Raw genomic sequence first — 17500 nt, 5'->3', positions numbered from 1 at the left:
ATTCGATGTACACATTCTATTGATACAACAAAGTTACCTCATCTCACTCCCCTCATCTCATTCCCCTTACCTCATCACACTCCCCTCACCTCATCTCACTCCCCTCACCTCATCACACTCCCCTCATCTCATTACCTCATCACACTCCCCTTACCTCATCTCACTCCCCTCATCTCACTCCCCTTACCTCATCACACTCCCCTTACCTCATCTCACTCCCCTCATCTCATTCCCCTTACCTCATCACACTCCCCTTACCTCATCTCACTCCCCTCATCTCACTCCCCTTACCTCATCTCACTCCCTCATCTCACTCCCCTTACCTCATCACACTCCCCTTACCTCATCTCACTCCCCCATCTCACTCCCCTTACCTCATCACACTCCCCTTACCTCATCTCACTCCCCTCATCTCACTCCCCTTACCTCATCACACTCCCCTTACCTCATCACACTCCCCTCATCTCACTCCCCTTACCTCATCACACTCCCTCATCTCATTACCTCATCACACTCCCCTTACCTCATCACACTCCCCTCATCTCACTCCCCTTACCTCATCACACTCCCCTCATCTCACTCCCCTTACCTCATCACACTCCCCTTACCTCATCACACTCCCCTCATCTCACTCCCCTTACCTCATCACACTCCCCTTACCTCATCACACTCCCCTCATCTCACTCCCCTTACCTCATCACACTCCCCTTACCTCATCACACTCCCCTCATCTCACTCCCCTTACCTCATCTCACTCCCCTCCCCTCATCACACTCCCCTTACCGCATCTCACTCCACTTACCTCGTCTCACTCCCCTCATCTCACTCCCCTCATCTCATTCCCCTTACCTCATCTCCTTCCCCTCATCTCACTCCCCTCATCTCACTCCCCTCATCTCACTCCCCTCATCTCATTCCCCTTACCTCATCTCCTTCCCCTCATCTCACTCCCCTCACCTCATCTCATTCCCCTTACCTCATCTCCTTCCCCTCATCTCACTCCCCTTACCTCATCTCACTCCCCTCACCTCATCACACTCCCCTCATCTCACTCCCCTCATCTCATTCCCCTTACCTCATCACACTCCCCTCATCTCATTCCCCTTACCTCATCTCACTCCCCTCATCTCACTCCCCTTACCTCATCTCACTCCCCTCATCTAATTCCCCTTACCTCATCACACTCCCCTTACCTCATCTCACTCCCCCATCTCACTCCCTCATCTCATTCCCCTTACCTCATCTCACTCCCCTCACCTCATCTCACTCCCCCCATCTCACTCCCCTCACCTCATCACACTCCCCTTACCTCATCACACTCCCCTCATCTCACTCCCCTCACCTCATCTCACTCCCCTTACCTCATCTCACTCCCCTCATCTCACTCCCCTCACCTCATCTCACTCCCCTTACCTCATCTCACTCCCCTCATCTCACTCCCCTCATCTCACTCCCCTTACCTCATCTCACTCCCCTCATCTCACTCCCCTCATCTCACTCCCCTCATCTCACTCCCCTTACCTCATCTCACTCCCCTCATCACACTCCCCTTACCTCATCTCACTCATCTCATCTCACTCCCCTTACCTCTCACTCCCCCCAGTGACATGAGCCTACCAGACGAGCTAAATGATGTCCATGCTTGCTTCGAGGGAAGCAACAACAGCCGATTTGAGTAAGACCTTTAAACAAGTCAACATTCACAAGGCCACAGGGCCAGACGGATTACCAGGATGTGTACTCAGAGCATGCTCTGACCAACTAGCAATATTTTCAACCTCTCCCTGACCGAGTCTGTAATGCCAACATGATTCAAGCAGACCACCATAGTCCCTGTGCCCAGCAACACCAAGGTAACCTGCCTAAATGACTACCGATCCGTAGCACTCACATCTGTAGCCATGAAGTGCTTTGAAAGGCTGGTCATGGCTCACTACAACACCATTATCCCAGAAACCCTAGAGCCACTCCAATTTGCATGCCACCCAAACAGATCCACAGATGATGCAATCTCTATTGCACTTCACACTGCCCTTTCCCACCTGGACAAAAGGAACACTTATGTAAGAATGCTAGCCATTGATTACAGCTCGATTACAAGATGGCGTAGCAGTAAGTCCTGTCGTGTCCCCTGTATATATCTTTTTCGTTTTTTACATATTTTTCTTCGCATATCTCTTTAAAAACGTTTTGCTAAACCTAAGCTTCCAAATACTCTCCTGCAACCCGCCTCACTCAATGTAGCTATTTTTCCTAAAGTATTTATATTTATATTTACTTCGGAACCGGAACCCCTCAACTGAAGCTCAACTGAAGCTAGCCAGCTAACCACTAGCCATGCTAGCGGTCTTCAGCTAACCGGTCATCAGCTAACCTTCAGCCCAGAAAGCTCTCGCCAGTTCGAACAACGCGACTCTAACCAGAGCATAACGGACCTATTTATTTTTTCATCCCCGGAATCTTCCCCGGATTCCCACCGCAAACGGAACATTTATCAGCTGGATCTTCACAACTAGCTATCTAGCTATCTACGAACTGTTAGCTTGCTAGCACAGGCCTGCTAACCGTCTGCATCGCCGCGTCCCAAACACCCATATTTACTTTCTATCTCTTTTTGATTTTTAATTTGTTTATACCTTCCGGAAACCTGCCTCAAACAATGTGATACGGAATCGCTATTATTTTTAATTTTTTTAGAACACACTCAAGAACCTCCAGAAGCTAACCAGCTAACTAGCTACAAGCTATTTAGTCATTGTTCATTTTTTTTTACCTGGATAACACTCGCCAGTCCAGCTTCCCTGCCCCATCCACCGCTGCCCCCTGGACACTGATCTCTTGGCCACATAGCTGATGCACGCTGGACTGTCCATTAATCACGGTACTCCATTCTGCTTGTTTGTTTTATCTGTTGGCCCCGTTGCCTAGTCAACGCCATTTTACCTGCTGTTGTCGTGCCAGCTGATTAGCTGTTGTTGTCTAACCTACTGTTTTAGCTAGCTTTCCCAATTCAACACCTGTGATTACTGTATGCCTCGCTGTATGTCTCTCTCAAATGTCAATATGCCTTGTATACTGTTGTTCAGGTTAGTTATCATTGTTTTAGTTCACAATGGACCCCCTAGTTCCACTCTTCATACCCCTGATAACTCCTTTGTCCCACCTCCCACACATGCGGTGACCTCACCCATTACAACCAGCATGTCCAGAGATACAACCTCTCATCATCACCCGGGGCCTGGGCTTACCTCCGCTGTACCCGCACCCCACCATACCCCTGTCTGCGCATTATGCCCTGAATATATTCTACCATGCCCAGAAACCTGCTCCTCTTATTCTCTGTCCCCAACGCTCTAGGCGACCAGTTTTGATAGCCTTTAGCCGCACCCTCATACTACTCCTTCTCTGTTCCGCGGGTGATGTGGAGGTAAACCCAGGCCCTGCATGTCCCCAGGCACCCTCATTTGTTGACTTCTGTGATCGAAAAGCCTTAGTTTCATGCATGTCAACATCAGAAGCCTCCTCCCTAAGTTTGTTTTACTCACTGCTTTAGCACACTCTGCTAACCCTGATGTCCTTGCTGTGTCTGAATCCTGGCTCAGGAAGGCCACCAAAAATTCAGAGATTTCCATACCCAACTATAACATCTTCCGTCAAGATAGAACTGCCAAAGGGGGAGGAGTTGCAGTCTACTGCAGAGATAGCCTGCAAAGTAATGTCATACTTTCCAGGTCCATACCCAAACAGTTCGAACTACTAATTTTGAAAATTACTCTCTCCAGAAATAAGTCTCTCACTGTTGCCGCCTGCTATCGACCCCCCTCAGCTCCCAGCTGTGCCCTGGACACCATTTGTGAATTGATCGCCCCCCATCTAGCTTCAGAGTTTGTTCTGTTAGGTGACCTAAACTGGGATATGCTTAACACCCCGGCAGTCCTACAATCTAAGCTAGATGCCCTCAATCTCACACAAATCATCAAGGAACCCACCAGGTACAACCCTAACTCTGTAAACAAGGGCACCCTCATAGACGTCATCCTGACGAACTGGCCCTCCAAATACACCTCCGCTGTCTTCAACCAGGATCTCAGCGATCACTGCCTCATTGACTGTATCCGCTACGGAGCCGCAGTCAAACGACCACCCCTCATCACTGTCAAACGCTCCCTAAAACACTTCTGTGAGCAGGCCTTCCTAATCGACCTGGCCCAGGTATCCTGGAAGGACATTGACCTCATCCCGTCAGTTGAGGATGCCTGGTCATCCTTTAAAAGCAACTTCCTCTCCATTTTAGATAAGCATGCTCCGTTCAAAAAATGCAGAACCAAGAACAGATACAGCCCTTGGTTCACTCCAGACCTGACTGCCCTCGACCAGCACAAAAACATCCTGTGGCGGACTGCAATAGCATCGAATAGTCCCCGTAATATTCAACTGTTCAGGGAAGTCAGGAACCAATACACGCAGTCAGTCAGGAAAGCTAAGGCCAGCTTCTTCAGGCAGAAGTTTGCATCCTGTAGCTCCAACTCCAAAAAGTTCTGGGACACTGTGAAGTCCATGGAGAACAAGAGCACCTCCTCCCAGCTGCCCACTGCACTGAGGCTACGTAACACGGTCACCACCGATAAATCCATGATTATCGAAAACTTCAATAAGCATTTCTCAACGGCTGGCCATGCCTTCCGCCTGGCTTCTCCAACCTCGGCCAACAGCTCCGCCCCGCAGCTCCTCGCCCAAGCCTCTCCAGGTTCTCCTTTACCCAAATCCAGATAGCAGATGTTCTGAAAGAGCTCCAAAACCTGGACCCGTACAAATCAGCTGGGCTTGACAATCTGGACCCTCTATTTCTGAAACTATCCGCCGCCATTGTCGCAACCCCTATTACCAGCCTGTTCAACCTCTCTTTCATATCGTCCGAAAGCTGCCGCAGTCATCCCCCTCTTCAAAGGGGGAGACACCCTGGACCCAAACTGTTACAGACCTATATCCATCCTGCCCTGCCTATCTAAGGTCTTCGAAAGCCAAGTCAACAAACAGGTCACTGACCATCTCGAATCCCACCGTACCTTCTCCGCTGTGCAATCTGGATTCCGAGCCGGACACGGGTGCACCTCAGCCACACTCAAGGTAATAAACGATATCATAACCGCCATCGATAAAAGACAGTACTGTGCAGCCGTCTTCATCGACCTTGCCAAGGCCTTCGACTCTGTCAATCACCATATTCTTATCGGCAGACTCAGTAGCATCGGTTTTTCGGATGACTGCCTTGCCTGGTTCATCAATTACTTTGCAGACAGAGTTCAGTGTGTCAAATCGGAGGGCATGCTGTCCGGTCCTCTGGCAGTCTCTATGGGGGTGCCACAGGGTTCTATTCTCGGGCCGACTCTTTTCTCTGTATATATCAATGATGTTGCTCTTGCTGCGGGCGATTCCCTGATCCACCTCTACGCAGACGACACCATTCTATATACTTTCGGCCCGTCATTGGACACTGTGCTATCTAACCTCCAAACGAGCTTCAATGCCATACAACACTCCTTCCGTGGCCTCCAACTGCTCTTAAACGCTAGTAAAACCAAATGCATGCTTTTCAACCGATCGCTGCCTGCACCCGCATGTCCGACTAGCATCACCACCCTGGATGGTTCCGACCTTGAATATGTGGACATCTATAAGTACCTAGGTGTCTGGCTAGACTGCAAACTCTCCTTCCAGACTCATATCAAACATCTCCAATCGAAAATCAAATCAAGAGTCGGCTTTCTATTCCGCAACAAAGCCTCCTTCACTCACGCCGCCAAGCTTACCCTAGTAAAACTGACTATCCTACCGATCATCGACTTCGGCGATGTCATCTACAAAATGGCTTCCAACACTCTACTCAGCAAACTGGATGCAGTCTATCACAGTGCCATCCGTTTTGTCACTAAAGCACCTTATACCACCCACCACTGCGACTTGTATGCTCTAGACGGCTGGCCCTCGCTACATATTCGTCGCCAGACCCACTGGCTCCAGGTCATCTACAAGTCCATGCTAGGTAAAGCTCCGCCTTATCTCAGTTCACTGGTCACGATGGCAACACCCATCCGTAGCACGCGCTCCAGCAGGTGTATCTCATTGATCATCCCTAAAGCCAACACCTCATTCGCCGCCTTTCGTTCCAGTACTCTGCTGCCTGTGACTGGAACGAATTGCAAAAATCGCTGAAGTTGGAGACTTTTATCTCCCTCACCAACTTCAAACATCAGCTATCTGAGCAGCTAACCGATCGCTGCAGCTGTACATAGTCTATTGGTAAATAGCCCACCCATTTTCACCTACCTCATCCCCATACTGTTTCATTTATTTACTTTTCTGCTCTTTTGCACACCAGTATCTCTACCTGTACATGACCATCTGATCATTTATCACTCCAGTGTTAATCTGCTAAATTGTAATTATTCGCCTACCTCCTCATGCCTTCTGCACACATTGTATATAGATTCTTTTTTTTCTACTGTGTTATTGACTTGTTAATTGTTTACTCCATGTGTAACTCTGTGTTGTCTGTTCACACTGCTATGCTTTATCTTGGCCAGGTCGCAGTTGCTAATGAGAACTTGTTCTCAACTAGCCTACCTGGTTAAAGAAAGGTGAATTTTTAATATATATATATATATATATATATATAGTCTCCACATTGACTCTGTACCGTAATACCCTGTATATAGCCTCCACATTGACTCTGTACCGTAACACCCTGTATATAGCCTCCACATTGACTCTGTACTGGTACCCCCTGTATATAGCCTCCACATTGACTCTGTACCGTAACACCCTGTATATAGCCTCCACATTGACTCTGTACCGTAACACCCTGTATATAGCCTCCACATTGACTCTGTACTGGTACCCCTGTATATAGCCTCCACATTGACTCTGTACCGTAACACCCTGTATATAGCCTCCACATTGACTCTGTACCGTAACACCCTGTATATAGCCTCCACATTGACTCTGTACTGGTACCCCCCTGTATATAGCCTCCACATTGACTCTGTACCGTAACACCCTGTATATAGCCTCCACATTGACTCTGTACCGTAATACCCTGTATATAGCCTCCACATTGACTCTGTACCGTAACACCCTGTATATAGTCTCCACATTGACTCTGTACCGTAATACCCTGTATATAGCCTCCACATTGACTCTGTACCGTAACACCCTGTATATAGCCTCCACATTGACTCTGTACCGGTACCCCCTGTATATAGCCTCCACATTGACTCTGTACCGTAACACCCTGTATATAGCCTCCACATTGACTCTGTACCGTAACACCCTGTATATAGCCTCCACATTGACTCTGTACCGTAACACCCTGTATATAGCCTCCACATTGACTCTGTACCAGTACCCCCTGTATATAGCCTCCACATTGACTCGGTACCGGTACCCCCTGTATATAGCCTCCACATTGACTCTATACTGGTACCCCCTGTATATAGCCTCCACATTGACTCTGTACCGTAACACCCTGTATATAGCCTCCACATTGACTCTGTACCGGTACCCCCTGTATATAGCCTCCACATTGACTCTGTACCGGTACCCCCTGTATATAGCCTCCACATTGACTCTGTACCGTAACACCCTGTATATAGTCTCCACATTGACTCTGTACCGTAACACCCTGATATAGCCTCCACATTTGCCAGTGTGTATATTGTGTGTGTCTGTGTGTTTGCCAGTGTGTATAGTGTGTGTGTGTGTGTTTGCCAGTGTGTATAGTGTGTGTGTGTGTGTGTGTGTGTGTGTTTGCCAGTGTGTATAGTGTGTGTGTTTGCCAGTGTGTATAGTGTGTGTGTTTGCCAGTGTGTATAGTGTGTGTGTGTGTGTGTGTGTGTGTGTGTGTGTGTGTGTGTGTGTGTGTGTGTGTGTTTGCCAGTGTGTATAGTGTGTGTGTGTGTGTGTGTGTGTTTGCCAGTGTGTATAGTGTGTGTGTTTGCCAGTGTGTATAGTGTGTGTGTGTGTGTGTTTGCCAGTGTGTATAGTGTGTGTGTTTGCCAGTGTGTATAGTGTGTGTGTGTGTGTGTGTGTGTGTGTGTGTGTGTGTGTGTGTGTGTGTGTGTGTGTGTGTGTGTGTGTGTGTGTGTGTGTGTGTTGTTTGCCAGTGTGTATAGTGTGTGTGTGTGTGTGTGTGTGTGTGTGTGTGTGTGTTTGCCAGTGTGTATAGTGTGTGTGTTTGCCAGTGTGTATAGTGTGTGTGTTTGCCAGTGTGTATAGTGTGTGTGTGTGTGTGTGTGTGTGTGTGTGTGTGTGTGTGTGTGTGTGTGTGTGTGTGTGTGTGTTGCCAGTGTGTATAGTGTGTGTGTGTGTGTGTGTGTGTTTGCCAGTGTGTATAGTGTGTGTGTTTGCCAGTGTGTATAGTGTGTGTGTGTGTGTGTTTGCCAGTGTGTATAGTGTGTGTGTTTGCCAGTGTGTATAGTGTGTGTGTGTGTGTGTGTGTGTGTGTGTGTGTGTGTGTGTGTTTGCCAGTGTGTATAGTGTGTGTGTCTGTGTGTTTGCCAGTGTGTTTGCCAGTGTGTATAGTGTGTGTGTGTGTGTGTGTGTGTGTTTGCCAGTGTATAGTGTGGGTGTTTGTTACCTGTAGACAGTAGTGTTGGGAAGTAATGATGAAGGCTTGTAGTCCTAGCGTTGTCTTCCTCAGTTCCTCTCTCAGTGATGTCAGCTGATCCTCCTGCTCCACACAGCGATTCTGAAGCCTCTGGACCTACAACCATACCATAATAACACATATTATGATCAGTAACATGATAATATACAGTAACATGATAATATACAGTAACATGATAATATACAGTAACATGATAATGATAATATACAGTAACATGATAATATACAGTAACATGATAATATACAGTAACATGATAATGATAATATACAGTAACATGATAATATACAGTAACATGATAATCTACAGTAACATGATAATATACAGTAACATGATAATATACAGTAACATGATAATATACAGTAACATGATGATCTACAGTAACATGATAATATACAGTAACATGATAATATACAGTAACATGATAATATACAGTAACATGATAATATACAGTAACATGATGATCTACAGTAACATGATAATATACAGTAACATGATAATATACAGTAACATGATAATATACAGTAACATGATAATGATAATATACAGTAACATGATAATATACAGTAACATGATAATATACAGTAACATGATATATACAGTAACATGATAATCTACAGTAACATGATAATATACAGTAACATGATAATATACAGTAACATGATAATATACAGTAACATGATAATCTACAGTAACATGATAATATACAGTAACATGATAATGATAATATACAGTAACATGATAATATACAGTAACATGATAATATACAGTAACATGATATATACAGTAACATGATAATCTACAGTAACATGATAATATACAGTAACATTATATATACAGTAACATGATAATCTACAGTAACATGATAATATACAGTAACATGATAATATACAGTAACATGATAATCTACAGTAACATGATAATATACAGTAACATGATAATGATAATATACAGTAACATGATAATATACAGGAACATGATAATATACAGTAACATGATGATCTACAGGAACATGATAATATACAGTAACATGATAATCTACAGTAACATGATAATATACAGTAACATGATATATACAGTAACATGATAATCTACAGTAACATGATAATATACAGTAACATGATAATCTACAGTAACATGATAATATACAGTAACATGATAATCTACAGTAACATGATAATATACAGTAACATGATAATATACAGTAACATGATAATGATAATATACAGTAACATGATAATATACAGTAACATGATAATATACAGTAACATGATAATGATAATATACAGTAACATGATAATGATAATATACAGTAACATGATAATATACAGTAACATGATAATCTACAGTAACATGATAATATACAGTAACATGATAATATACAGTAACATGATAATGATAATATACAGTAACATGATAATCTACAGTAACATGATAATATACAGTAACATGATAATGATAATATACAGTAACATGATGATCTACAGTAACATGATAATATACAGTAACATGATAATGATAATATACAGTAACATGATAATATACAGTAACATGATAATATACAGTAACATGATAATGATAATATACAGTAACATGATAATATACAGTAACATGATAATCTACAGTAACATGATAATCTATAGTAACATGATAATATACAGTAACATGATAATGATAATATACAGTAACATGATAATATACAGTAACATGATAATATACAGTAACATGATAATATACAGTAACATGATATTCTACAGTAACATGATAATATACAGTAACATGATAATATACAGTAACATGATAATGATAATATACAGTAACATGATATATACAGTAACATGATATATACAGTAACATGATAATATACAGTAACATGATAATGATAATATACAGTAACATGATATATACAGTAACATGATATATACAGTAACATGATAATATACAGAAACATGATAATAAACAGGAACATGATAATATACAGTAACATGATAATCTACAGTAACATGATAATCTACAGTAACATGATAATCTACAGTAACATGATAATATACAGTAACATGATAATCTACAGGAACATGATAATATACAGTAACATGATAATATACAGTAACATGATAATATACAGGAACATGATGATCTACAGTAACATGATAATGATAATATACAGTAACATGATAATGATAATATACAGTAACATGATAATATACAGTAACATGATAATGATATATACAGTGACATGATAATGATAATATACAGTAACATGATAATATACAGTAACATGATAATATACAGGAACATGATGATCTACAGTAACATGATAATATACAGTAACATGATAATATACAGTAACATGATGATCTACAGTAACATGATAATCTACAGTAACATGATAATATACAGTAACATGATAATGATATATACAGTAACATGATAATCTACAGTAACATGATAATCTACAGTAACATGATAATATACAGTAACATGATAATGATATATACAGTAACATTATAATGATAATATACAGTAACATGATAATCTACAGTAACATGATAATCTACAGTAACATGATAATCTACAGTAACATGATAATATACAGTAACATGATAATGATATATACAGTAACATGATAATCTACAGTAACATGATAATCTACAGTAACATGATAATATACAGTAACATGATAATGATATATACAGTAACATGATAATGATAATATACAGTAACATGATAATATACAGGAACATGATGATCTACAGTAACATGATAATGATATATACAGTAACATGATAATATACAGTAACATGATAATGATATATACAGTAACATGATAATTATATATACAGTAACATGATAATATACAGTAACATGATAATGATATATACAGTAACATGATAATGATAATATACAGTAACATGATAATGATAATATACAGTAACATGATAATATACAGTAACATGATAATGATATATACAGTAACATGATAATGATAATATACAGTAACATGATAATGATAATATACAGTAACATGATAATGATAATATACAGTAACATGATAATATACAGTAACATTATAATATACAGTAACATGATAATATACAGTAACATGATAATATACAGTAACATGATAATATACAGTAACATGATAATGATAATATACAGTAACATGATAATATACAGTAACATGATAATCTACAGTAACATGATAATATACAGTAACATGATAATATACAGTAACATGATAATATACAGTAACATGATAATGATAATATACAGTAACATGATAATGATAATATACAGTAACATGATAATATACAGGAACATGATAATATACAGTAACATGATAATATACAGTAACATGATAATATACAGTAACATGATAATATACAGTAACATGATAATGATAATATACAGTAACATGATAATATACAGTAACATGATAATCTACAGTAACATGATAATATACAGTAACATGATAATATACAGTAACATGATAATATACAGTAACATGATAATGATAATATACAGTAACATGATAATATACAGTAACATGATAATATACAGTAACATGATAATATACAGTAACATGATATATACAGTAACATGATAATCTACAGTAACATGATAATATACAGTAACATGATAATCTACAGTAACATGATAATGATAATATACAGTAACATGATAATATACAGTAACATGATATATACAGTAACATGATAATCTACAGTAACATGATAATATACAGTAACATGATAATCTACAGTAACATGATAATCTACAGTAACATGATAATATACAGGAACATGATAATATACAGTAACATGATAATCTACAGTAACATGATAATATACAGTAACATGATAATATACAGTAACATGATAATGATAATATACAGTAACATGATAATATACAGTAACATGATAATATACAGTAACATGATAATATACAGTAACATGATATATACAGTAACATGATAATCTACAGTAACATGATAATATACAGTAACATGATAATCTACAGTAACATGATAATATACAGTAACATGATAATCTACAGTAACATGATAATATACAGAAACATGATAATATACAGTAACATGATAATATACAGTAACATGATAATGATAATATACAGTAACATGATAATATACAGTAACATGATAATATACAGTAACATGATAATATACAGTAACATGATAATCTACAGTAACATGATAATGATAATATACAGTAACATGATAATATACAGTAACATGATAATATACAGTAACATGACAGTAACATGATAATGATAATATACAGTAACATGATAATATACAGTAACATGATAATATACAGTAACATGATAATCTACAGTAACATGATAATATACAGTAACATGATAATCTACAGTAACATGATAATATACAGTAACATGATAATATACAGTAACATGATAATATACAGTAACATGATATATACAGTAACATGATAATCTACAGTAACATGATAATATACAGTAACATGATAATATACGGTAACATGATAATATACAGTAACATGATAATATACAGTAACATGATAATGATAATATACAGTAACATGATAATATACAGTAACATGATAATATACAGTAACATGATAATATACAGTAACATGATAATATACAGTAACCCCACAGTAACATGATAATATACAGTAACATGATAATATACAGTAACATGATAATATACAGTAACATGATAATATACAGTAACATGATAATGATAATATACAGTAACATGATAATATACAGTAACATGATAATATACAGTAACATGATAATATACAGTAACATGATAATCTACAGTAACATGATAATATACAGTAACATGATAATATACAGTAACATGATGATCTACAGTAACATGATAATATACAGTAACATGATAATATACAGTAACATGATAATATACAGTAACATGATAATATACAGTAACATGATGATCTACAGTAACATGATAATATACAGTAACATGATAATATACAGTAACATGATAATATACAGTAACATGATAATATACAGTAACATGATATATACAGTAACATGATAATCTACAGTAACATGATAATGATAATATACAGTAACATGATAATATACAGTAACATGATAATATACAGTAACATGATAATATACAGTAACATGATAATATACAGTAACATGATATATACAGTAACATGATAATCTACAGTAACATGATAATATACAGTAACATGATAATCTACAGTAACATGATAATATACAGTAACATGATAATATACAGTAACATGATAATATACAGTAACATGATAATATACACTAACATGATAATCTACAGTAACATGATAATATACAGTAACATGATAATGATAATATACAGTAACATGATAATATACAGTAACATGATAATATACAGTAACATGATAATGATAATATACAGTAACATGATAATATACAGTAACATGATAATATACAGTAACATGATAATATACAGTAACATGATAATATACAGTAACATGATAATATACAGTAACCCCACAGTAACATAACAACACATATCACATGAATATCTGGAATTTCCATGAGTAACTTTAGTTTTTACTCTGTGTATAAAGACCAATGCAGTAATCAAACCCACAGCTCTGTGAGTGTAGTTGGGGTTTGTTGGGTGAATTATATTCTCCTGTAGAGTTACCTTGTCTGAAACCTGAAAACATTAGCTCCCAGAGATGATGCCTGAGGCGGGCTAACACAGTCACAAAAGCCCCATTTTTAGAACCACATACCTCCTCCCTCTGTTTCTCCCTCTCTCGCTCCCTCTCCTGCTCCTCCCTCTCTCTCTCCTTCAATTGCGCCTCCTCTTTCTCCCTCTGCAGGTTCTCCTGCTGTTCCTGCTTTGGCCTGAAGGGGGGAACGCGCCGAGGGGAGCAGGGGGGAACTGACCCTCTGGCGGCTGCTGCTGGACGCTGCCTGGGGAGGACTGGAGAGAGAGAGAGAGGAGGGGGAGATAGAGAGAGAGGGGGAGGGGAGGAGAAAGAGAGCGAGAGGGAAAGGGAGACAGAGAGGGATATATGGGGGGGACACAGAGAGAGAAGATAGAGAAAGGGGATGTGAGAAAGACAGAAGTAGAGAGAGAGAGAGAGAGGAGGAGGAGAGAAAGATAGAGACAGAGAGACACAGAAAGAGAGAGAGAGAGGGGTTAAATGGGGTTAAATTAACAGCATGAAAAACACATCCTTGCGGTTGCCCCACACACAGCAGACAGACTGAGACTGCCACCACTGATTTACACAGATCACTGCTACTGCCTGGTATCACTGCTACTGCCCAGCATCACTGCTACTGCCTGACATCACTGCTACTGCCTGGCATCACTGCTACTGCCTGACATCACTGCTACTGCCCAGCATCACTGCTACTGCCTGGCATCACTGCTACTGCCTGGTATCACTGCTACTGCCCAGCATCACTGCTACTGCCTGACATCACTGCTACTGCCTGGCATCACTGCTACTGCCTGACATCACTGCTACTACCCAGCATCACTGCTACTGCCTGGCATCACTGCTACTGCCTGGTATCACTGCTACTGCCCAGCATCACTGCTACTGCCTGACATCACTGCTACTGCCTGGCATCACTGCTACTGCCCAGCATCACTGCTACTGCCTGAGATCACTGCTACTGCCCAGCATCACTGCTACTGCCTGGCATCACTGCTACTGCCTGGCATCACTGCTACTGCCTGGCATCACTGCTACTGCCCAGCATCACTGCTACTGCCTGGCATCACTGCTACTGCCTGGCATCACTGCTACTGCCCAGCATCACTGCTACTGCCCAGCATCACTGCTACTGCCTGGCATCACTGCTACTGCCTGGCATCACTGCTACTGCCTGACATCACTGCTACTGCCTGGCATCACTGCTACTGCCCAGCATCACTGCTACTGCCCAGCATCACTGCTACTGCCCGGCATCACTGCTACTGCCCGACATCACTGCTACTGCCTGAGATCACTGCTACTGCCTGGCATCACTGCTACTGCCCGGCATCACTGCTACTGCCTGAGATCACTGCTACTGCCCAGCATCACTGCTACTGCCTGGCATCACTGCTACTGCCTGGCATCACTGCTACTTCCTGGCATCACTGCTACTGCCTGACATCACTGCTACTGCCTGGCATCACTGCTACTGCCTGGCATCACTGCTACTGCCCGGCATCACTGCTACTGCCTGAGATCACTGCTACTGCCTGAGATCACTGCTACTGCCTGAGATCACTGCTACTGCCTGAGATCACTGCTACTGCCTGGAATCACTGCTACTGCCTGGTATCACTGCTACTGCCCAGCATCACTGCTACTGCCCGGCATCATTGCTACTGCCCGACATCACTGCTACTGCCCAGCATCACTGCTACTGCCTGGTATCACTGCTACTGCCCGGCATCAATGCTACTGCCCGGCATCACTGCTACTGCCCGGCATCACTGCTACTGCCTGACATCACTGCTACTGCCCAGCATCACTGCTACTGCCTGGTATCACTGCTACTGCCCGGCATCAATGCTACTGCCTGGCATCACTGCTACTGCCCGGCATCACTGCTACTGCGCGGCATCACTGCTACTGCCCGGCATCACTGCTACTGCCCGGCATCACTGCTACTGCGCGGCATCACTGCTACTGCGCGGCATCACTGCTACTGCCCGGCATCACTGCTACTGCCCAGCATCACTGCTACTGCCTGGTATCACTGCTACTGTCTGGCATCACTGCTACTGCCTGGCATCACTGCTACTGCCTGAGATCACTGCTACTGCCTGAGATCACTGCTACTGCCCGGCATCACTGCTACTGCCCAGCATCACTGCTACTGCCTGGTATCACTGCTACTGCCCGGCATCACTGCTACTGCCCAGCATCACTGCTACTGCCTGGTATCACTGCTACTGTCTGGCATCACTGCTACTGCCTGGTATCACTGCTACTGTCTGGCATCACTGCTACTGCCTGGCATCACTGCTACTGCCTGAGATCACTGCTACTGCCTGAGATCACTGCTACTGCCTGAGATCACTGCTACTGCCTGGCATCACTGCTACTGCCTGAGATCACTGCTACTGCCCAGCATCACTGCTACTGCCCAGCATCACTGCTACTGTCTGGCATCACTGCTACTGCCTGGCATCACTGCTACTGCCTGGTATCACTGCTACTGCCCAGCATCACTGCTACTGCCTGGCATCACTGCTACTGTCTGAGATCAATGCTACTGCCTGGCATCACTGCTACTGCCTGGCATCACTGCTACTGCCCGGCATCACTGCTACTGCCCAGCATCACTGCTACTGCCTGACATCACTGCTACTGCCTGAGATCACTGCTACTGCCTGAGATCACTGCTACTGCCTGAGATCACTGCTACTGCCTGGCATCACTGCTACTGCCCAGCATCACTGCTACTGCCTGGCATCACTGCTACTGCCTGGCATCACTGCTACTGTCTGGCATCACTGCTACTGTCTGGCATCACTGCTACTGCCTGGAATCACTGCTACTGCCTGGTATCACTGCTACTGCCTGGCATCACTGCTACTGTCTGGCATCACTGCTACTGCCTGGCATCACTGCTACTGCCCGGCATCACTGCTACTGCCTGACATCACTGCTACTGCCCAGCATCACTGCTACTGCCTGGCATCACTGCTACTGCCTGGCATCACTGCTACTTCCTGGCATCACTGCTACTGCCTGACATCACTGCTACTGCCTGACATCACTGCTACTGCCTGGCATCACTGCTACTACCCAGCATCACTGCTACTGCCCGGCA

At 41.9% G+C, this 17500-nt stretch overlaps 1 protein-coding gene across 1 annotated transcript in view; it reads right to left on the bottom strand.

Moving 5' to 3' along the window:
- Positions 1–17500, bottom strand: part of mtus2a (microtubule associated tumor suppressor candidate 2a) — a 229655-nt gene that overhangs the window by 13281 nt on the left and 198874 nt on the right. The window contains exons 9-10 of the mRNA XM_065005061.1: positions 14446–14639; positions 8636–8761 (exon numbers count right to left, since the gene is read on the bottom strand). Of these exons, the coding sequence (XP_064861133.1) occupies positions 8636–8761; positions 14446–14639 (320 nt within the window). The remainder of the gene's footprint in view (positions 1–8635; positions 8762–14445; positions 14640–17500) is intronic.

The sequence above is a fragment of the Oncorhynchus nerka genome, linkage group LG19, assembly GCF_034236695.1.
Source record: "Oncorhynchus nerka isolate Pitt River linkage group LG19, Oner_Uvic_2.0, whole genome shotgun sequence".
Lineage (NCBI taxonomy): Eukaryota > Metazoa > Chordata > Actinopteri > Salmoniformes > Salmonidae > Oncorhynchus > Oncorhynchus nerka.
The sequence above is the reverse complement of the archived record's forward strand: the minus strand, read 5'-3'. Positions and strand labels throughout refer to the sequence as shown.